Source organism: Ictalurus punctatus, chromosome 20, assembly GCF_001660625.3.
Source record: "Ictalurus punctatus breed USDA103 chromosome 20, Coco_2.0, whole genome shotgun sequence".
In the NCBI taxonomy this organism is placed as follows: domain Eukaryota; kingdom Metazoa; phylum Chordata; class Actinopteri; order Siluriformes; family Ictaluridae; genus Ictalurus; species Ictalurus punctatus.
The window spans coordinates 5813383-5837513 of NC_030435.2; the positions used below are offsets into that span (position 1 = coordinate 5813383).

At 40.2% G+C, this 24131-nt stretch overlaps 1 protein-coding gene across 6 annotated transcripts in view; it reads left to right on the forward strand.

Moving 5' to 3' along the window:
- Nucleotides 1-24131, forward strand: part of dock10 (dedicator of cytokinesis 10) — a 110921-nt gene that overhangs the window by 24540 nt on the left and 62250 nt on the right. For 3 of the 6 annotated variants that reach the window (XM_017495829.3, XM_047162829.2, XM_017495832.3), the window contains exon 1: nucleotides 15190-15953. The exons of 1 other annotated variant lie outside the window; for it this stretch is intronic. In XM_017495829.3, the coding sequence (XP_017351318.1) occupies nucleotides 15792-15953 (162 nt within the window). In that variant the 5' untranslated portion in view covers nucleotides 15190-15791. Of the gene's footprint in view, nucleotides 1-15188; nucleotides 15954-24131 lie in introns of those variants that run through there. 2 more of the 6 variants (XM_017495830.3, XM_017495831.3) reach the window with 2 other exon arrangements.

The window sequence follows — 24131 nt, forward strand, 5'->3', positions numbered from 1 at the left end:
TGGATGAGACACACACTGTCAATCCTGTAGACTCTCATCACTTTCATTACTGTCTACATATAATGAAAAAAGATAATGTTTGACTTAAATGTTGAAAGTTGATGGTGCATAATAGTCGATTAGGTGTCAGGGTTTAACCTTGATACCTGTGAGCGTAGAGGGACGGTCGAATTGCTGCCAAAATGATGAGCTAGTTAGTTCGCACAGCTACATTTTCCAGACGTTATTCTGGATACATTCACCAGAATTATTGGCACACTTCATAAAACTGACTTAAACAATAGGAGAAACTATTTATCTTTGTTCTAACAAAAAAAAAACATTTTTATTGGAGCTAATTTTTTAATTAATAGTATTTTCTCTCAAATGTATACATGCAAAAATTTTTACACCCCTTAGCCACAGTGGTAATGTGCCCATGCTCCAATCATGACATGTTTGTGTTTTTGCTTCCTGGACATGTCTCCACGCTCTGTTTTGTCATTGGTCCATTTCCCCATTGCGTTTATTTGTTTTTAGTTTAGCCTTTGATTAGTCTTTCTATAAATAGCCATCTATGTGTTTGTATCGCTGCCTAGTCTTGTCCAGTAAATAATGCTGTAGCGAGCCAGTGTTTTCCATGGGCCGTTACTTTTGTTGTTAATACGGATGATCCTATTCTGATATTGCCTGCCTGTATTTTGACCATTGCTCTGGACTATGGAGATGATTTGTGGATTACTATAAATAAACAAGCCACTTACGTTACACACTTACATTACACTGCTTCTAAGTACCGCATGTTACAGGTAATTGTTGAAAAACTTTTTCCTCTCAGGCCCCTTTAATCATTTTTTTCCCCAGAGGTATAAATATGAGTTTGCACACATGTAAAAAAAAGAAAAAAAAAGAAAAAAAAAAGAACTTGAGACAGACAGTTGTTGACCTGCACAAATCAAGTAATGGATGTTAAAACAGTTAAAAATACCATTAAGCACAATTAGGGCCATATAAAAAAATTCACATCGGCCCCCTTACACAGTGAGGAAGATCGTGAAGGAAGAGAGAAAAAAATCTCAATGATGATGGTTTTAGAATTGCACAGTTTACATTTACAGCATTTTGGCAGACACTCGTATCAAGAGCGACTTACATTTTTCTCATTTATACAACTGAGCAGTTGAGCGTTAAGGGTCTTGCCCAAGGGCCCAACAGTGGTAGCTTGGCAGTGCTGGGGCTTAAACTCCTGACCATCTGATTAGCAACGCAGAGCCTTTAACCACCGAGCCACTACGCCACATTGCAAAAAAGAAAGATACCTCTACAAACTCATTGCAGGTTTCACTGAGATATGAACTCAGATCACTGGATTCAGAGTCCACAGTGCTGACCATTACAACATGGAACCAAGCTGCAACCAAGTTTAGTTAAGATAAACCTTTATTTGTCAGAAATGCTGTACTGTATTTATACCGTGTAGCTTGTTAGGAAGCTGGGGTCCACCATGATGGGTGAAAAAGCACCCCTGAATGAAAAAGGTCTAAGGGCTCAACAGTGGCAGCTTGGCAGCACTGGAGCTTGAACCCCTGACCTTCTGATCAGTAACCCACACCCTTTAAGCTTTGATCCACCACTGCCCTCATTTAAGGGGTTGACACGTTTCTATTAAATGCCACATTCATACTGTAACAACCTGCTGGAAGCATTGCAAAGAAGATGTTTTCCTCAGAGCAGCTCAAAAAATACAGCATCTGGAGTTCACCAAGTATCTTTGGAATGACAACGGGCTTTGTGTGATGTGGTCAGATGGCAAAGCCAGTTCAATCGTGGCCGGCCAGTCCAAGAGAGCAAAATTTTCCATGATATCTGGGAGGGACAGGTGGCATACTCAGCAACAGTAGCCAATCGTGGGTGTCATGTATGTCATGGAGCGGCTGTGGCTCAGGTGGTAGAGCGGGTTGTCCACTAATCGTAGGGTTGGCGGTTCGATTCCCGGCCCACATGCCAAAGTGTCCTTGGGCAAGACACCGAACCCCAAGTTAGCGCCTTGCATGGCAGCTCTGCTACCATTGGTGTGTGAGTGTGTGTGTGAATGGGTGAATGAGATACAGTGTAAAACGCTTTGGATAATAGCGCTATATAAGTGCAGACATAAAAGACATAAATGTATGTGGAAGAGGGTAGATAGCGCATGCTTCCTAGTGTATTACGCTGCCCTCTGATGCAATATGTGCAGCAGTTCAAAAAGTTGTGGTTCACGTGTCTCACAGGAAGTAGGTCTTAGCATTCACCCTCCCTGTTTAGTAGCTGTTGTATTATAGGCAGTCCCTCCAGGATTTCGCGATCGGAGAAATGAATGCAAAATCAATCAAACTCCGCAATCTTCGCAGGAGCTTAAATTTTTCTAAATTGCAGCAGATTTTCCACAGATTTGGGCCAAGACGCGTCATGTGACGTCATCACAATGCGAATTCAGCCAAAGCCCTCTTTGATTCACATGCATCGAACATGAGTACAGTACAGCTAAAAGGTCTCATTTACCAAAAAACGCTCAGCAAGTTGCATTACAAATGTTGGAAAAAGCCGCGGCAAAATCAAGCATTTTTGGACGCAACAATCACAAAAAAACTCCCAAAGGAAATTAAGGACAAAATGTAGGGGGAAATACAAAATAAACTGCACTTAAAAAAATAAACGTGTCATTCTTTATTAATGTTAGCTAAATACTTTTCTTTCCCAAGTGTAGCTAAATGCAATGTATCAGACATGATTTAAGGTAAATGCATCAACCTTTCACAGCGTCAGCTATTTTCATTATGTTAGTACTGTATGGTATAAAAGGTACCTGGAAGATAAATGCATATTTGTGTTTTTATAGTGGGAGAATGATTTGACTGACATGTTTAGTAGTCACTTGGCTGGAACCTAGAGGAATTGCTCCGGAACAAGAGTTCACTTTCCAGATTCTCCTGATTATCCCTGTACTGCTGAACGCACACATATACACACATAACACACATTCACTCTCTCTCTCTCTTTCTGTATTTCATTTGCTCTATTCCCCATTCCCCCTTTCCCCTTCATGTACTGCTTTTATCTTTTCTCAGTCTGTTTCGTAAATCTCTCTCTCTCTCTCTCTCTCTCTCTCTCTCTCTCTCTCTCTCTCTTCCTTACTGCCGTCTCAGCGTTTCTCCTTTTCTCCTTCCCCGTCCCCACTGGGTTCCCTCTTTCATAGCAACAATGGCCATGTGCCCAATTGCAGCCGTCAGCTTGATTTTCAGTCTGGATCTAATTACCCAATTCCAAGAGTCAAAGAAGGACACAAAAGCTCTGCTAGTAACAAGCGTGCCTCTTTTTTTTCACCATCTCCATCCTCTGGTTGGAGCTCATTGGTTGCTTGAAAGTAGATAACTCGTGTAATTTAAGACGTAACTAACAGCGAAAAGTTGCCTGTTAAACAAGATTGCTTTAACCCAAGCACCGAAAGTCATTTAGCTCTAAAAACCAATTCCGATCTCGTTAGGAAGACAGATGGCAAGAGATCACATGTTGTTTAAGTAGCACCATAAATCACCGGTTGGATTTTTTGGTCATATAAAATCGAGCAGTGGCTGAATTGCGGTTCTTATAAAGTATCTCACAGTTAATAGATCTTTCTGAGCGGTACAGTTCCCATTGGCTATGTTTTTGGCTATTGTACACAAGCCAGGTAATTAATAGAGATCATATATTAGGTTGAGGAACAGTTGAGGGAAAATTCAGTCCAGAAAGAATGAAATAGGAGCGAGTACTGTGACTGAAATGAAAGAAAACAGGGGAATTTTTTTTTTGTTGTTGTTGTTTTTTTGCAAAAGAGGCAGAGAGTGTGTTTTTATCTGATCAAGGGAGCGTTATGACTGTATGTGAAGGTCATATATGAGAAGGTGTGAATAAAGTCACAGTTTGAGTGAGAAAATAGGCTTTATATATATATATAACGCAGCCAGACATATGCAGTGCTTTTGGTACAAGTGAGTTGCCATTGGCGTAAAATGTCATGTGTCATGTGACTCTGAGGTCAGAGATGTCTGCACATGGGCCGAAGGATGAATGGTGTTTGTGTGATTTTAACACCCCCCCCCCTTATTCTTCTTCTGTATTTCTCCTTCTTCCTTCTCCCTCTTTCTTTCTATCAAAAGATGATGAAAGCACAAGGACCTCTGTGTGGATTCAAAGGCTTCTGCAATCAAAAGTCAGTGTTTTTGTTGTAATGGGTATTTCGATTCCTAGCGCTTCGTTCATTTTCATTTCTTTCTTAGTTTGTAACTACGCTTATTCCGGTTTGGCATTGAAGACATAGATGTTCTCCTCAATTCACTGATCTGGAGAGATGCAAGAGGAAGAAGGAAGCTCTTGACATCCTCCATTTTGTGTGTAAATCCCCCCAGGACTTTTATTTCCTCACTAAAGACACTTTAATAACTTCCTTTCATAAACAAACTCTTGCTGAGCCAGCCATTGGGACTGTAGGCATCTAAAGGTCACACTGCCATCTACAGGCAGCATCAGAAGCTCAGCATACACACACACACATACGCGCACACACACACACACACACACACACACACACACACACACACACACACACATAAAGCAATAAAGCACGTTTTGTAACCCACTTTACAGTCACACACACCAAGGATACACGATGCACAACTTTGCTTAGTTACGTGCCATTTATCTTTACATTATACGCATTTATGTCATCTTGTAAAACAATCTCACACACAACTAGCATCACTAAACTAAGTTAAAAGATGTTTTAAGCTGTTGGTTAAAATTGCTGATGCTTGTTGTATAGATTGGCCATCACTAGATGGCACAGGAGGTGTAGACTGGAGCTGAGTCCCTCACTAACCCTGTGCACACAGTGGTACTTCCTGACCCTTTATAATGTCCAAATATCTTTTACTGAACAGCCAAGAGTTTATTCATCTTTATTGTAAAAGTCAGCAAAGATTAATAATCCACTAAAGGAAATGCCCTCAGTTATATAGTTTATGTCATAACACTTAGTCTATTGAGTACAGACTTTGTAAAACGTGCAGATTTTTAGAAGCTGTGCTATTGTATAAAGGTTTATACCAGTTATATTTTATAGCTTAGAAGGTGTTCACGTACTGTATGACATCATGACTCGGACAGTAGTTCAGGCTGCAAGGCAACTCGCAGGATATATTTATGCGCTTATTATCGTTTCTATAGTAACATCTTTTCATCTCCAGGGTTGGGGGTTCGAATCCTGCCTCCGCCCTGTGTACACAGAGCGTGCATGTTCTCCTCCTCCTTTGTTGGTTTCCTCTGGGTACTAGGGTTTCCTCTCCCAGTCAAAAGACATGCGTTGTAGGTTGATTGGCATTTCCAATATTGTCCGTAGTGTGTGAATGTGTGTGCCATTGTGCCCTGCGATGGGTCTGCACCCCGTCTAGGGTGTCCACCACCTTTTGTCCCAGGTTCCCTGGGATAGGCTCCAGGCTCCCCATGAACCTGTGTAGGATAAGCGCTATGGAAAATAGATGGATGGATGGGATAAAAATTGTGCTGCTACTTAAGGATAAAAACGTCTAATTATTGTACAAGAAAGAGTGCAGTTATACTGGATATCGGCATGGCAACATGACATAACATTCCCTTGTAACATCACAACCTGCATATTTTATTTTGTAAAGATCGACCGATATTGATTTTTTTTATAACTGATATGATACAGATTATTTGCATGTTTATGTGCCCGATAACCGATATGCAGAACCGATATTTATTTATTGTTTTACTTGTATTTTTGACACAATGATAACACCACCACTGAACTGAACAAACCGTTTTATTTATAACAATTTGTCAATTTCACTTCCTCCTTGCATACAAAGCAAAACAACTCATTTATACACCAATAAATAGAGGGGTCTGAAAAAGTATGATAAATAAATAAATACAATACAATACAATACAATAAAAAGATTAAGTGAACTGTTACAAAAGTGTCTTTTTTTTATAAAAGCTTTGATGAGGTAAACAGATTACCTGACTCTGTGAGTTTGTCTGTATTTCTTAGCACCAAGCTGCTTAAACTACGTATCACGCATTTATATAACACATCTCATTTGTACATTAATGGCTGTTATGTTAAATAAAGTTGATTAATTAAAGCAAAGTTGTTGACTCGATTCTGCATGCAATTCTCAAAACGCCCACAAGAGGGCACCATTTATCGGTGGATCCGATATTACAAAACCGATAACCGATTATGGAAAATTCTTAAATATCGGGGATAATATCGGGGGCTAAATCCGATTATCGGTCGATCTCTGTTATTTTGTCTTATTAAGTTAAAGAGAGAAACTTAAAGAGATATACTACTGTTTCACAGACATTCCACATGGTGTGCTGCTCATTAATAACTCAGTAATAACTTATTTTAACTATGGAATAATAATCTAATGATTAGTGTTTGGAAAGTGCTGTGGTATAAGAGGAATAAAACTGTGCTGTTATAGGAAATAATCAATGTCGGGGTGGTAACAGGAACTCCTCTTTGCGTCCAATCAGATCACACTCAGATCAGAGTTTTCCTTTGACAGCCCGCAAATGTCTTATTTCTTACATATTTCAGTCCATTGCTCTTCTGTTTTATGTCTATAATTAGTATGAAAAGCATCTTGTCTATTAGTAAATAGAATGTGATCTACATACAAAGCTCACTGTCATATCTTAGCAGTAATCCATCTACAACTTCATAGAACAGAATAATTGTTTTTACTGCAAAATGTGTACATTTTTGTTTGCATCAGCCTAACACCTTGTTGTCAACAGTTGTTTAATGCACTTTGTCAATTTGTCTTTCTGTTTCTCAGAAATTTAGTTAGGTGTGTGATATCCTGTTGAGGTTTTTGCACTCACAAACACACACCACATTTACCTACTCTCTCCTGCCACAAGCTTGAAGTATTTTTCAGATGTGTGTGTGTGTGTGTACCAGACACATGTCCCTCCCTTCTGGAATGTGTGATGATTGACATGCTAAGTGATGATCATTTGAAGCTTGCCGGCAAACTATTAAAACTGTAAGAGTGCAGTCTGCAGCAGAATTATTGGCACCCTTTCGTCACCTTTTCAAAGTGATTGAAAAAAAATGTCTCAAACATAAACTGCAGTCAGAACAGAAGCTATTATAAATGTACACTCACTGCCCACTTTAATAGGAACACCTGTACACATGCGTATTTGTTATCCATGCAGTTATCCATGTCCACGGAGATATCGGCATGATTCTATGCACTGTGTTGCCGCCACATGAATGGTTGATTGGATAGCTGCATAAATGAGCAGGTATACAGGTGTTCCTATTAAAGTGGACGGTGAGTGTATGTCTGGAAAATATATATATATATATATATATATATATATATATATATATATATATATATATATATAATCAAAAACATTTGCTAGAAACGCACTGGATCAATGCGTTCATCTGCATTTATCATCACTTTAAAGCACTTAAATTATTTTTTTATATTTCAGCCTCTGCAGTCTGTGTGTCTTGCCTGGGTGTGTGTGACCTCAGCTTGCCCTCGGTAATCCATCATTTTCACAGACCAGGTGGTGAATAGGACTCTGAGTTTTGATTGACGGCACTTGGTAGCCGTCTCCATAGCAACAACCCAACGTTTCCTGCTTTGTCTAAGCTCAGGTTTATCAAACCGAGCCAGCACAACTCACTCTGAAACCACTAAAGGACGTTTTAGTAACGTACGAACAACACGAGACGAACATACTGGAATGTGTAGAGAGCAGAGACTGTGATCATAAGCAGACATGGATGAGAATGGATCTAGCTCATCTCCTTCCTCTCCAGCTAAGCTTGGCATCTTTTCCATTAGCATGTGCAGATTTAGCGTGATGCTAGGGGAGGGGGTTGGGTTCTTCAAGAGGCTCACAGCTGTGAAATGTTAACTAAATCCACGTCAGACACAGGTCTGGCTCAGTAAAGCTATGTCTGGACTAATCTTTTGTCTCTGGTGCTGGGTTAATGATAGAATCTTTCTTACACAAACATTGGGAATGAAAGCCTGATAAAATCGATACTTCAGTGTCCTCTGTTTAATAGCAACCTAATTATATTCACTACCATTAGAAATGTTACATTGAGGGGAATGTATTCAGGAAGGATTGACTTTCATGGTGTTAGCGGTTCAGGCTCTTGACACACACACACACACACACACACACATGCACACACTGTCACTCTGGGTGGTAATATATGTATGTATGTATGTATGTGTGTGTGTGTGTGTGTGTATCGGTTAGGTCAAGTATAAAGAATTTAGCAGTTAATACTAATTGAGGTCATCACCAATTAAATTTAATTCCATTCATTCTTATTTGTACAGCACTTTTAATAACAGACATTGTCACAAATCAGCGTAAATCCAGATGTAGCTTTAAGGTGTTTTCACATCTGCCTCATTTGGAGCGTTTGTTTCGGGAACCTGGTGCGTTTTCTCCCTTGGTTCGGTTCATTTAGACATATATGAGCACGGCAGTTGCGCTCGGATGCGCACCAAAACAATCGATTACGAGAACTCTGGAGCGGTTCGCTTGTGGTGAGAAAGCAATCCAACCAACCTGTATAGCAATGCATGATGGGAACTGCGTTACGTCAAATACACATGTTTGTTTTGCTAATGGCTCGCAACACGATTCACCATTTAACTTGGACCAAAGACGAGATAAAATGCCTCATTGAAATTTCGTCTGACAAACATATTCCTGAACAACTTTCAAAAACGGATAAAAACACAAAGGTTTACAAGGTGTTTAGCGAGCATCTTGAGGAGATGGGCTTTAATCGTTCAGTGAAACATCGATTCTCGCTCAAACAAATAAATCATCAGAACTACAGCTCAAAAGAAAGCCACAGTAAGCTCGCGGAGCTTCTGTCTATCCATCTTGATGGATGACTGCTATGAGCGGAACCCCAGAACATAAACAGATGCACTTTGAACAATGAGAGGACACTTTTCTCACATGTTACCCGCATAAACACATTTTGGTACGCTTTGAAATGTTGCTTTGTGAAAGCGAACCGAGCCAAGGAGAAAATACTTCGGAGCAAAGCACAGAGCAACAGTTCTGAAAACCCTTGGATCACCAATGAATAAGCAAGATGGGACAGTGGCAAGGAGAAACGTTTCTCTCAAGAAACGTTGAGAGAAACCGTTTGAATCCATTCACTTCCAGATGTGTTTAAATGATGGGCAGTACGATCATCACAGAATTTATGATTACAGCAGCAGTTCAAGTCTTCAGTATCTAGGTCAGATTATCCACTGAAGAAAGACTGAGACTTGAGAATAAACTCCTGGAAGTCATTATGGTATCTATCTGCCACCATGCCCATTGGCACAAAGTGACTTACAAATGCAGAATCTCAAAGCAGAAGAAGTATCAGGATGAATCAGGCAGGTCTCGAGAGCAAGAATGGTTAGCGTTCCTCTAAAAAGCTTTTATGGTAAAACAGGAAGTCGCTCCACATTGAATGTTCCACATTCAAGCTTTGGAATGTTACTTGTTTAAGTGCTCAATTATCTCATGTTTACTCATTGAATACGTCACAGTAGGTAGGTTTACTTACTAACATATTTTTGTAAACCTCAACCAACATTGGCAGCATTGGCACAGCAGGAAGTCCGGTGCCTCTCAGCCTCAGGGTCCAAGGTTTAATTCTGTTTATTGTTCTGCTCGGTTTGGTATCTCCAACAAGGATGCACCGAGATCCTGACCAGGATAAAGCGGTTACTGAAAATGAATGAATGAATAAATTAAGAAATATTTAATACATTTCAGAAAAAAATAGTCATCAGTTTAATGTATTAGAGAAATAAGTGTTAGTTGTAACCCTAAGGGGAATATATTTCTACATTTATTATTTATTCAGTATCATTATATTCAATTCAATTTTATTTGTATAACGCTTTTAACTATGGGCATTGTCTTAAAGCAGCTGTACAGACATATATAAACACAGGGTAAGGAAACTGGTGTGTATACTGTATAGTGTCTATGAATGAGGAAGTGAGGAGAATGAGATGAGTTCGATAAGCCGGAAGTGGGTTAGCACTCAGGTGACGGGGACCTCTAGTGGTGTGGATCATTAGGTGAGCCAGTGACAAGCAAAAGGTTAAATATCAAAACATAGGGCTTGCCCAAACATCAGAGATGGTGAGTTTGAATCCCGATGATACCGTTGAGTGAAAATTGTGCTCTCTGGACCGGAGGGATGGCGTACATTTTCACCCCTGTCAGTCACGGTGACATTAGCCCATCATGTGTGTCTTCTTTGGAGTCTTTTTTGTAGTGTGTACATGTGAAGTGTGATATGCTGAAAAGATACAGTTGACTGGCTTCATTTCGGAGGGGATAAATATCAAGTGGTTCGGATATTTCGAGCATAAAAACAGGAAGCCACTTCACCCATTTTCTTGGGACTTGAAGCAGAGCAGCACTTACGAATCTCAGACATTTAGAGCTGTACGAAAGTACTGAAGCTGTTAAAAGCTTTAAAAGCCAGTAACATGATTCTATATGAATCAGGCAGGAAGTGCAGTGATGCTAGAAAGATGGACTATTCTCCTAGTTTATGGTGTGACTCTGGCTGCAGCATTTGCAACCAGCTTTAGTATGTGGTGATTTGCACGTAATCCAGTACACAATGCATTACAGTAATCTAAGCAAGAAAATATGAACATGAATCAACTTCTTAGCAGCTAGGTCAATATCCCAGCGATGCCCAACTGACAGCTCTCTACTTCCTGATATAGAGGAGCCTCTCAAGTATGACAGATAGGTTTCCACTTAAATATCTTATCTTGAGCCATATGTTCTGGTGCTACAAATGATTAAAATGAATTCATGCTGGGTGCTAATAGTATTAGCCACTTGAAATCTCCATCCATACATCTATCTATTTTCTGTACCGCTTATCCTACACAGGGTCAGCAATCGGTTCCAGCAATCAGTTATTGGTGTCTGACTTCTACTGGAGCCTATTGAAATCTGTTGGAATTCAGCTCTGTCATCTCTGCTACAGAGGTCCTTTCAGTGTATACTCTGGAGCCTGTTGGTATTTTGGCATAACTGTTTGACATTTAAATAGGGAAAAGATCGAAAAGGATATACGTGTGTGTGTGTATGTGTGTGTGTGTGTATGTGTGTGTGTGTAGACTGGAAAAAACAGAACTACAATCAAAGAGATCTAAACATGTTAGATTTTTATATTTTTACATGTCTTAGCCAAGGGGTTCCCAGCTTCACTTCTGGGATCCGGCACAGCATTAAAGGACAACTCCAGACTGAAACCCATTAAGCTTGTTTATATTGAAATATTTGTGATGTGCTTAGTGATTCTGATAGTAGTTTGTTGGTTGGTGCTGTATTTTTTGTTATTCCCATGAGAAGACCTCTAGCAATGGATTTTAATTGGAGAAAAATGTAAACAAATCTCAACAAAAATCTATTTCCTAAAAACAAAAGAGCTTCTTTTCTCACTCATCATTTTCCAGCAATGTACAATGTCATATTAATAACTCCAGCATAGATAAAGTGGAGAATAGATATAAATACTAAAGAAATAAAGCACTGCTGCATCACTCTCTTTAGGTAGAGATGAAGTGAGGGCTAAATCTCATTAGCACTACTATACTGTGAGTAGACAGTTGAATGGCATTCTGGGTGATGAAGAAAACCATTAACCAAAGTGAAAATTGGCCAACATGAATAGTCCAAAAAAGTAATTCAATCAGTGATATGGTTATTACTTATAGTATATGAGTTGGCAATTATTTTAAAAGCAGTGAATGGCAAAAAATCAAAGTAGTATAAGATAATGTAGTGCTTATGTAGATGCAAACTATAGCATAATTCAAAGAGATTGAATAAAGATTGTAATATATATACACACACACATGCAGTGTCCTCCACTAATATTGGCACCCTTGGTAAATATGAGCAAAGAAGGCTGTGAAAATTTGTCTTTATTGTTTAACCTTTTGTTAAAATTTTTTTTTTACAAAAATCCTCTGCTCTCATGGATATCAAACAATTGCAAACAAAACAGGTTTATCAAAAAAATATATACTTGTTAAATCTTTGTTAGGTGTGCAACAATTATTGGCACTTTATTGGTATTTTAGTCAATACTTTGTGCTACCTCCCTTTGCCAAGATAACAGCTCTGAGTCTTCTCCTATAACACCTGATGAGGTTGGAGAATACATGGCAAGGGATCTGAGCCCATTCCTCCATACAGAATCTCTCCAGATCCTTCACATTTCGAGGTCCATGCTGGTGGACTCTCCTCTTCAGGTCACCCCACATGTTTTCTATGGGTTTCAGGTCAGGGGACTGGGATGGTCATGGCAGGACCTTGATTTTGTGGTCAGTAAACCATTTTTGTGTTGATTTTGATGTATGTTTTGGATCATTGTCCTGCTGGAAGATCCAACCACAGCCCATTTTAAGCTTTCTGGCAGAAGCAGTCATGTTTTCATTTAATATCTGTTGATATTTGATAGAGTCCATGATGCCATGTATCCTAATAAAATGTCCAAGTCCTCAGGCAGAAAATTAGCCCCAAAACAGTAAAGAGCCACCACCATATTTAACCGTGAGCATGAGGTACTTTTCCATATGGCTACCTCTCTGTGTGCACCAAAACCACCTCTGGTGTTTATTGCCAAAAAGCTCTATTTTGGTTTCATCTGACCATAGAACCCGATCCCATTTGAAGTTCCAGTAGTGTCTGACAAACTGAAGACACTTGAGTTTGTTTTTGGATGAGAGTAGAGGCTTTTTCTTGAAACCCTTCCAACCAATTTTTGGTGATGTAGGTGTCTTTGGATTGTAGTTTTGGAGACTTTCTGACACCAAGATGCAACTAACTTCTGCAATTCTGCAGCTGTGATCCTTGGAGATCTTTTGGCCACTCGAACCACTTCATAGTGCATTGAGACAATATTGACACACATTCTTTTCCAGGCTGATTCATAACATTTCCAGTTGACTGGAACTTCTTAATTATTGCCCTGATGGTGGAAATGGGCATTTTCAATGCATGTGCTATTTTCTCATAGCCACTTCCCATTTTGTGAAGCTCAACAACCTGGACTTACCCATTGTGATGAATGACTAAGGGAATTTGGCCTGTGTGTTACCTCATATTTATACCCCTGTGAAACAGGAAGTCATGGTTGAACAATTTCCTGTTCCTAGTCACCCAGCTGTACTAAAAAAGGAAAATATCCATGGGTATATACTTAATATAGTTTTCGACACATGAATTCATAGGTGTGTCAATAATTGTTGCACACCAATATTTAACATATATACAAACACAGACACACATGCACACACACATGTGAGTGTGTGTGTTGTGTGTGTAACATAACTTAGATTTTACAGATTATCCTTAATAACAAATAATAAATAAAAGACAGAATTGTACACATTAATCACCTTCAGCTGCAAGACACACAATGCATTAGAAATACTAGAAAATACTATACTAGAAAATTAATAAAAGTTAAGAGAACTTAATCTTCAGTTCCCTCAACGATTGCCTCTCAGTGTTTTTTTTTGTTTGTTTGTTTTTTTTTTGTGGTCGTTGTTGTTGTTAAAACTGAGAATGTTACCTTTGCGTTTACTACAAAGCCATGATTTCCAAGTGTCTGTATCTTTTGGAATCAGTGTAGAATCAGCACTCATGGAAAGAGGGATCATGTTTCAGACGGAGGCCAGTCATCATCTTCTCAAACCACACACTCATAGAGATCCATGCAGGTAAATCAGGATTAATTGATGAGACTTCTTGTATCGGCTTCTTGTATCACTTGAGGTCTGCTACATCCTATAATTAAATTGTACCAGATCCAGACATCATCATGCATCTCACGACAGCTTCAATCAATTTTTAATAGGGATAGACATTCAGGCACCCGAGGACCTGGAACGGATTCTAACCACGTTCAGCAAAGTCTGCGTTGTTGGATATCGGCACATGTCAGTTGTCTATTAAACTCCTTTCATTCTTACCGAACTGTTATTGACGGGACTTCTGTAAAGAACAAAAACACAAACACTGTGCAGGGAAAATGCCTGGGTTTGTCTTCGTAGATCGGTTGGTTTGTATCAGCATTCAGTGTCATTGGAATTATCTTAACATGTATCTTTTGAATGTGTTTATTATTTGCAACTGACATTTCTGTACAGTAACTAACAGTATACAGATGCCTACAGTGTGTCAGACTGCATGAACTGGTTTTTATCAGAGTACAACCAGAACATCTGAGATTTCAGAGAAGTGCACGCACGACACTGACACAACAGATCCATGCTCCATTATACAGTAAATGAACACACATTTGATGAATTAGGTTACTTGTAACTATGAACGCTTGGTTTCTGCTTTTAGGGAAGGATACATTGCAGGCCATTAGAGTGCTGTGCTTCCAGTACACTTGATTGTGCAACCGTTCTTGCTTTCTCTCTTTTTTTTGTCCTTCCCTGCATCCGATTATAACTTGAGTTTAATGCTGGCACATGGACGTTTATTGCGTCAGTGAAATTTAGTATCGAGATTTAGATGGAGATTGAAAACATTTTCGAGGACTTATTGCAGTGTTTTCGACCACTCCGCTGCAGGAATGAAAGACAAGGGTGTATGGCAGAATTTGGCAGTTAAAATGGCATATCTTCTGTGACAGCTTTACATACAGATGCATACAGCCTGAGAATGTTTTGGTTTTGCTGCTCATTTTTTCCAGGCGATATGAGACGTTCTCGAGCAGTTACAAACATTTGTAAGTGTTTACATGTCTCTCAGACTGAGAGTCAGCAGTTCAGAAGAAGGAGAGGTAAGGAAAAGTAGTGTGTATGGGACAGCGAGTGTAAATTTGGTGTGTTTTGGCTATTTGATCCAGTCAGCTGATCGCAAGGGTGGTCTGTGATTGGAAGATCCAGTTGTGCACAGCTGCAGTGTAGGCAGATTTGCATGAGACAAGGCTGCCAGTGTCTCCTCCTCGACTCCAAGTGTGTGTGTGTGTGAGGGAGAGAGAGAGAGAGAGAGAGAGAGAGAGAGAGAGAGTGTGTCTGTGGAAGCCACAGCAGTGTACTTCAGGCTCAAGCTCAGCCTCCAGAAACCAGTGGAGGAAGAGCTGCAAGATCTGAAGTTCCAGACTTTTCTGGAGATTGATGATTGATGCTTACTTTGCTGGAGTTTCTGTGTTAAAGGGAGATGTTTTTTGGTATGCTGAGCCAATGATGGACTGTCCTCATGAAGGACTGATGTTGTGAAGGTGCAACCTTCCCAAGGTGGAGTGTGAGCATGGTCTGCATTGAGGGTAATCCTGAGTGCCAGTCTCCACTAATGTATGTCCTGACTCCTGATCTACCTTGTCGTGCAGTCCTGCTGTCCATTATGGTGCATCTTGGGAGGGGTCTTCATTGAGGTACTACCTAAGGGCTGAGCTACATTTTGGTGCACCCTGAATTCTGCTTTCCATTGGGGTGAATCTTGAGAGGGACCTGCACTGGAAAAATATCTCTTCTGAAGTGTGTCCTCGGCTGGTCTCAGTTGGCGTGCATCTTAAAAGCGGTCTCCATTCAGATTTATCCTGAGGGCTGGTTTCCACTAGCGTGTATCCTGGCCTCCATTGGGGTGCATCTTGTAAAGCTCCAGGTAAAGTTGCAGGAAAGGAGGCTGGTACGCCAGGCATGGGTTGCACGGCCAGTGTGGTTCAACTGCAGGCTCTTCGCTCGTTAATGAGAGGCAGCTGTGCTCGGACCTGTTCAGAGCGACAGGAGCAGATATCCCTGGAGGTCCTACAATCATTGGACAGCGAGGTGGACAGCCGGCCACGCACCATTATTATCACGGTAATAAGATATTGCTCTTTTCTTGCTTGGTTTCCTCTAGGAGGTTCAGCCAAGATTTGCTCAAATTCTACCGACCTTTTCGTGTCAGCAGTTTCTGGAATATTCGTTTTGGCCATATGCTTTCCTTCTGTACCGCTTGTTGTCTTTAGCTTCTTGGATTATACAGTGGCTGCTTGACCCACAAACTAGGTATCTATATTAGCACTTGTCATTTTAGGAAACTAATTTAAGGTAGCTGTGCACCACAGTTACCAAAGGAAAAGTGAAATGTGTAATATGGGGTTTTATATTTTCTCCCATAGAGCATATCTGGCTGGTTTCTATGTTGGAGAAATATGGGGCGAGAGCGTAATGCATTATCCAGCACTCAGAGCTGCTTCCGGCACAGCTGACAGAGAGAGAGAGAGAGAGAGAGAGAGAGAGAGAAATAATAAGCATGACCAGAGGGGCTTAGACTATGGGAATGTGGGGTTCTGTGGGAAAATGCTGCATCTGTGTTTGTGTGTTTTGTGAATGGGCTATCATCTGGGAATGTGTGTGTGTGTGTGTGTGTGTGTGTGTGTGTGTGTGTGTGTGTGTGTGGCTGAGGGAGTCGTGCATTAACCCCACATTACAAGTTGGTTGATGTGTCATGCTAACACACACACACACACACACACTTTAGTATAAATATCAGTTTTTCTTCAATTAGTTACTTGATCTCAATGAATTTGTTTGTTTTGTCCCTCACAGTTTCCAACTGTACCGCATAAATATTAAAGGAATTGATTGCGAATAACGAAATATAAACACAACAGCCAATATGTGTTTTATAGCCAACGCTGAGTTGGAAGATCTGCTCAGTTACTGACTGTAGTCAGCTGTGCACAACCTGGCTAAACAGGAAAAGTAGGTTAAGTTGATTAATCGTGGGAGGAAAGTTGTGTGAAGGAAACTTGATCTGAATCTGCTTTTCACATGGTATGGGTGTGGAGATGAAATAAATCTGTTGGTTAAATCCATATTATAGTTAAAGATGGCTGATTCGCAGTTATCAAAAGACCTGATGTGTGATATTGAGATGTAAATTGTGCATGTTTTACCACTCTATGTGTGCGGTCTGGGTTTTGTTTAACACATGGTGCTAATGTGGATAACAAGTAAGGGAAGTCCATCCAGTGTTAGGCAAATTCTATTCCAAAAATAGTTCACACAGACTTGGCGATGTGGTCTCATGAACAAAACTGTAGCTAAACAGTGGAATGTTATGGCGGCAGCCATCTTGGACAACCTGAATGTTTTGCTTTGTTAGGTTTTTTTCCCCAAAATTGATATCACTGACTGTGAATCAGCAAGAAACTGTGTTGAAGTCTGTATGGTTCCAGAAGGACAGGAAGGCATTTGCTGTCTGTCTTAGCTGTCAGTCTAAACCTTATCCTTTTCACCATTTATGTTATTCAGCGAAACGTAAGCTCCTGCAAGAAGCGGTCAAACATTTTAGGTTGCGTTTACATATTTTCCACAATGGCACTGGAGTGGTTAAGTGGAAAATGGATGTTCACTGTTTTGGCAGGATGCTCCTCTACCTTCTTTTCCCTTTCCTCTTGCCTTTATGTGTCCTTGTACCTCTTTAATCTTTCTTCATTGACCCGTAGGGTGTGTTTTATTACAAGAGTGTTGCTAGAAGGCTCCAATCCTTATCCTCATATCTCCCTTAATCATATTTGCAGCTATTCCAGATAATACACTGCAGTAGCACTTAGATTCTAGTGTTTCAGTAGCAGTTCAGTAATGTGTCAGATAATAAATGTTGGCATATCGTGATAAATCATACATTGATCATTTTTATCTACATTGTCTGTCATCAAGTCTCCATCACACTCTCAGTTTACATACCGAGGTTTTGGGAGGCCGATCCCAAAAGAGTTGGTTCCCTGATTCCAGGTATTGACACCCCCCCCCCCCCCCCCCCAAATTAGGATTGATTCTATAACAACAGCATCATAAAGAATGCATCAATACACTTTAAGAGCTCCAAACAGCTCAAACATTTCCAGCTTTAAGCTTTAGTGTGAATAATGCATAGAAATTCATTTTAATTAATTTTAAGTGTGCAAAATTATACATGTGTGTATCATATTTGACTAATTAAGGATGCACGATTCTTTTGGATACCCTGGTGACTCAGCTGAAGTGGTTGAGTCTGAAAGTGAAAGTGCACAGCATGGAAGCTCATGTCCATCAACAGAGCCCTCCTGATAGCTTACTGGATGGAGAATGCTGTGATTACAGTAATTTTTACGAGGGTTTTCTGGGTTAATAATGAACCAGAAAGTGGCGGTTCAACTCCACCCTCAGTAATGTCTGAAAACAAGTCTAGAATGGATGCTATTGGTCAGAATTTCTTTCGGTGCTGGTCGGAGTGATATCATCCGAATAGTCTTACACAATTTGAAGTTGACTGTAGAATACCGCCTACCTCGTTACTGTGGTTTTCACCGACCCGACTACTTCACATCAACTAGTGAAGGTATTAATCAATGAGTCTATGCAACTCCTCATATGCGTCAGATAATTCATTTCGGAGAGGCGACAGAAGTGATCCCTTTTGATGTGCAGATGTTAAACTCTTGGTCTAAACAGTGGATCACTAACATTAAATGAGAGCAGCAGCATGTGAGTGGGGTGGTTGTGACTCAGGTGGTAGAGCGGGTTGTCCACTAATCGTACGGTTGGCGGTTCGATTCCCGGCCCACGTGACTCCACATACCGAAGTGTCTTTGGGCAAGACACTGAACCCCAAGTTGCTCCCGATGGCAAGTTAGCGTCTTGCATCTGCTACCATGAGTGTGTGTGTGAATGGGTGAATGAGACATAGTAACATGTAAAGCGCTTTGGAAAAAGCTCTATATAAGTGCGGATCATTTATCATTGTGCAACTACATGCCAATGACGGTTTTTGAGGTGCAATAGAGGGAGGGCTCCTTTAAGTTTCACCCACTGATGTCACCAGTGTGATTGGAGTAGCTTTGATAGGGTTCCTCATTTCAGTACTACTCATGAAAATAGATTTACGAGACTCAAGAAGAGAGCAGATTTGTGTGAGTGTGTGTGCGTGTGTGTGTGTGTGTTAACCAGACATATGTGTGCCTGATTGTCACTTACAACACAGAGCAGAGTTTACTCCATATGCTCCCCATCTCTTATGATTCATCCCTCTCTCTCTCTCTCTCTCTGTCTCTCCACCTCCATCTCTGTTTCTTCCACTGTGTTTCTCGTCTCTGCTGCTGATGCTTATAGTCAATCAGGAGTGATGGAGAGCAGATGGTGCTTACTGCTCGTTGTCATTGGTCTGACTCTCTGTCTTTCCCTCTTTCCCCTTCTCTTTCTCTCGTGTCATCGTTTGACGAGTGCAACCGTTAATCACACACCCCTCGGCTTCTATTTTGATCCCACGCAGCTGTAGTTTGCAGACATAATCAGCGCTATCACTCCTCCTGCACAGCAGGAGTGCAGGATGGAGGGAATAAAAGGAGTGAGCATGTAGATGCTGCTTAATGAACAGGAAGAGGGTAAAGGCTAGAATTAGAGAGGAGATCGAGTAACGGACCGATGGCAGAAGAGATGTAAATGAAAATAAGTGAATGTGTAGGAGGCTTGTGTGTACAAGTGCTTGTTAGCACTATTTTTAGTTTAGCTTACACAGTAAATCATTAGCATTAACATGCTTGTTGTTGGTTGGTTTGGTAAATGGTTGTACAGTGAAATTTCAGTGCAAGGTGTATGGATTTAGGTCTGTTTTGAATACTTTTGTTTTTTATTGTAATTTATTAGTTCATATTTATGTGTTGTATATGCTGCAGTGAGAGAAAAAAATTCTGAGCTACGTACAGTATAGAAAAGTCTAGGCTTTTTTTTTTAAAATGAGGTTCAAACCATAAACAAATCCAACACACCACACTGACACTCATACAAGAACCAAAAACAAATCATGGATAGCGTTGTTTTTACAAGTCATGTAACTTCTATTATTATTATTGTTTTCATTTTGCATAGTTTGAAAGCACCATCTGCCATGTACATTATCTAAATACTGTATTTCATAGAAATGAATTAAGTAACGAATAAAACTTGGGAGCATGCACGTCAGTTGTGCCTTCGTCAGTGGATGTTCGCGGATGTCCACTTCTCGGTCGGTCTCCCACACGTACAGTCCTTTTGAATTTGTTTATAAGTTTGGCGACAGTGTTGTGTGTGAAGAGCCCGCCATGTTTCCTGTTGAAGTAAATCACAACCTTGCGACAGCTTCCCGATCCAGCCATGAGAATGAGTTCAATACATTCTTCTTTTGTGAAAGGCATTCTTAATGGCTATCCCAAAATTCTCCAAATATATATGGGGAAATGAACACTGTTTACCAAATGTCAATATATAATTTTGGATGACATTTTGGTAAACTGTTAATTTCCCCTATATATGGAGAATTTGGGACACTCTGTTATTAATGGCATGCTGCCTAACACATAGTGGATTACTGCTATCACTCCAAAAAGTTTATTCTTTTCCAATGATAGCATGTCTTGAAGTGTTTTATTTCCCAATTATTTCATAGCAAGATAATTTGCCAACCCTAAACTTTTTTATTAACTAAAGAATGTCATACTTTTACTTATATTTTTACTTATGTTTTACTTATAACAGCGACAGTTGCAATCACAATTATTCAACCCCCATTGCAAATCGGGTTTATTGTCAAAATTTGCAGACTTTCAGCTGTTTGCAATGAACAAATCAAACAAAAGCAATTGATCAACTTTGAATTCATCTTTGTCTTAGAATCATATCTAATCATAACCATATTCCATAACCATATTCATTCAATGTATTTAGTTACTGTATATACAGGTAAATCTACATACTGTAATGTGTATCATGAACAGTCTAGTGGACTACCTAGACCAGCTGTTGTAGGAGGTAATCTGACCCCGTTCTCAGAGTACAATTTCACAGAGGGGGTGGAAACACCATTTTTCCCAGCTGCACTGACTGTACATTCCAGACGTGTGCATGGCTAACACGACATAACTGTAATTATGATTGTAATTCTGTTTTGTTTTCTTTTTCATCTAAGTAATGTGCTAACGGTCTACTGTGATTGTCTTGTTTGACTAACCCTATGCCTAACCCTAAACAGTTGATATTAGATACTATATCACTGGTGAAAATGAAACTGACAATGTTAATGTTAGCCCTAACATTATCCCAAAATGTGTATAGAGTATATGTAAGCCCTGGTCTATGGGGGCACGGTGGCTTAGTGATTAGCACATTTGCATGTTCTCCAGGTTTCCTCCAGATACAGTGCATCCAGAAAGTATTCACAGCGCTTCACTTTTTCCACATTTTGTTATGTTACAGCCTTATTCCAAAATGGATTCAATTCATTATTTTCCTCAAAATCCTACAAACAATACCCCATAATGACAACGTGAAAGGAATTTGTTTGAAATCTTTGCAAATTTATTAAAAATAAAAAACAAAAAAAGCACATGTACAGAAGTATTCACAGCCTTTGCCATGACACTCAAAATTGAGCCCAGGTGCATCCTGTTTCCACTGATCATCCTTGAGATGCTTCTACAACTTGACTGGAGTCCACCTGTGATAAATTCAGTTGATTGGACATGATTTGGAAAGGCACACATCAGTCTATATAAGGTCCCACAGTTACCAATGCATGTCAGAGCACAAACCAAGCCATGAAGTCCAAGGAATTATCTGGAGACCTCCGAGACAGGATTGTATCGAGGCAGAGATCTGGGGAAGGGTACAGAAACATTTCTGCAACATTGAAGGTCCCAATGAGCACAGTGGCCTCATCATCCGTAAATGGAAGAAGTTTGGAACCACCAGGACTCTTCCTACAGCTGGCCGCCCGGCCAAACTGAGCGATCAGGGGAGAAGGGCCTTAGTCAGGGAGGTGACCAAAAACTTGATGGTCACTCTGACAGAGCTCCAGCTTGTCTCTGTGGAGAGAGGAGAACCTTCCAGAAGAACAACCATCTCTGCAGAACTCCACCAATCAGGCCTGTATGGTAGAGTGGCTAGACGGAAGTCACTCTTCAGTAAAAGGCACATGACAGCCCGCCTGGAGTTTGCCAAAAGGCACCTGAAGGACTCTCAGACCATGAGAAACAAAATTCTCTGGTCTTATGAAACAAAGATTGAACTCTTTGGTCTGAATGGCAAGCATCATGTCTGGAGGAATCTAGGCACCAGTCATCACCTGGCCAATACCATCCCTACAGTGAAGCATGGTGGTGGCAGCATCATACTGTGGGGATGTTGTGGGGATGATTGAATATCTCTGGAGAGATCTGAAACTGGCTGTGCACCTACGCTCCCCATCCAACCTGATGGAGCTTGAGAGGCCCTAAAAGAAGAATAGGAGAAACTGCCCAAAAAGAGGTGTGCCAAGCTTGTAGCATCATTCTCAAAAAGACTTGAGGCTGTAATTGGTGCCAAAGGTGCTTCAACAAAGTATTGAGCAAAGGCTGTGAATAATTATGTACATGTGCTTTTTTTAGTTTTTTATTTTTAATAAATTTGCAAAGATTACAAACAAACTTCTTTCATGTTGTCATTATGGAGTATTGTTTGTAGAATTTTGAGGAAAATAATGAATTGAATCCATTTTGGAATAAGGCTGTAACATAACAAAATGTGGGAAAAGTTAAGCACTGTGAATACTTTCCGGATGCACAGTAAAGTGCAGTCAAAAGACCTTATTGGCATCTCGAAATTGTCCATAGTGTGTGAATGGTGTGTGTGATTGTGCCCTGCAAATGGTTGGCACCCCATCCAGGGTGTCCCCCACCTTGTGCCCCGAGTTCCAGGCTCCCCCTTGACCCTGTGGATAAGTGGCATGGGAAATGGATGGATTATTCAATTCTGCAACTTGCCAATATGCATCAATATGCCTTGGTGTCAAATCAATCAATAATCAGATTGAGACAACGTAATGACCACAAATTTAAAAAACAATATTTTATTGTAGTATTCCATATTCCAACTGAGGTCACAGCACAGATTCAGACATGATATGGTACCCCTGGACCAGAGAAGATTAGGGGCTGTGCTCAAATTTGAAAGCTTCTGATCAGTAGGCCAGAACCTTAACTACTAAGCCACCACTGCCTCTGAATAAGACTGTTCATCTTTTCAGATGATTGTTTTCAGAGAAATTATATTAAAATATCCAAAGAAATATTATGATAGCAAAGTGACAGGCACTGCTTGCACAACTAATTGCGAAACGCTTGCAAAGTGTAGTAATTCATTTCCATTTCATTTCCAAAGTGAAAATGTAATCCTTTATATGCTGCATGTTGCAAAATCTGATATCAACATGCTGGATATGATGGAAATCATGCCTACAAAAGCTTCATGGTTGGCCAGTTTCATCTCTGCGGAGAGCAAAAGGCATCTCATTCACAGATTAAGGTGTCACGATATTGATTTAGAGGCAGATGCACATGCAGAATCTCAGTGAAACATTTAATAAAGTATCAAACAATCTGCATGAAACAAGGACGAGCATAACGTGATACATAAGGACAGAACAAACAACGCAAAACAATAGTGCAGTGCTGAACGTGACTATATATACACACCAGTGGTAAGGAGATAAATGTGAAACAGGTGCATGAGACATGTGAGATGGTGCAGTGGCTGATGTTAAACGTAGTTTCTAGTCCTTTTCCGATATTACATGACAGTTATCGATTTTTGGCTGCTATTATTCCATATGGAAATAAAAGATGAGATTGTAAATAAAACACATATTGTATGTAAATAGAAACTGACATCAGAAGCACAATTAAGTAATTATTTACTATTACTATCTTTGTGTGTTTGTGTGCGCATTTATGTGTTTTTTGGATGGCAGTGTTTCTGTGGATATACTGTACAGTACATACATTCTGGAATATGTACTGAGTGCCATATCTCCCTGCAGCTCTTGCCTGGTGTCCCACTGAAGCTAAGCAGGGTTGAGCCTGGCCAGTACTTGGATGGGAGACCTCTTGGGGAAAACTAAGGATTCTGCTGGTAGTGGTATTAAGGAGGCCAGCAGGGGGCACTCACCCTGTGCTCTGTGTGGTGCCTAATGCCCCAGTATAGTACAGGGGACACTATACT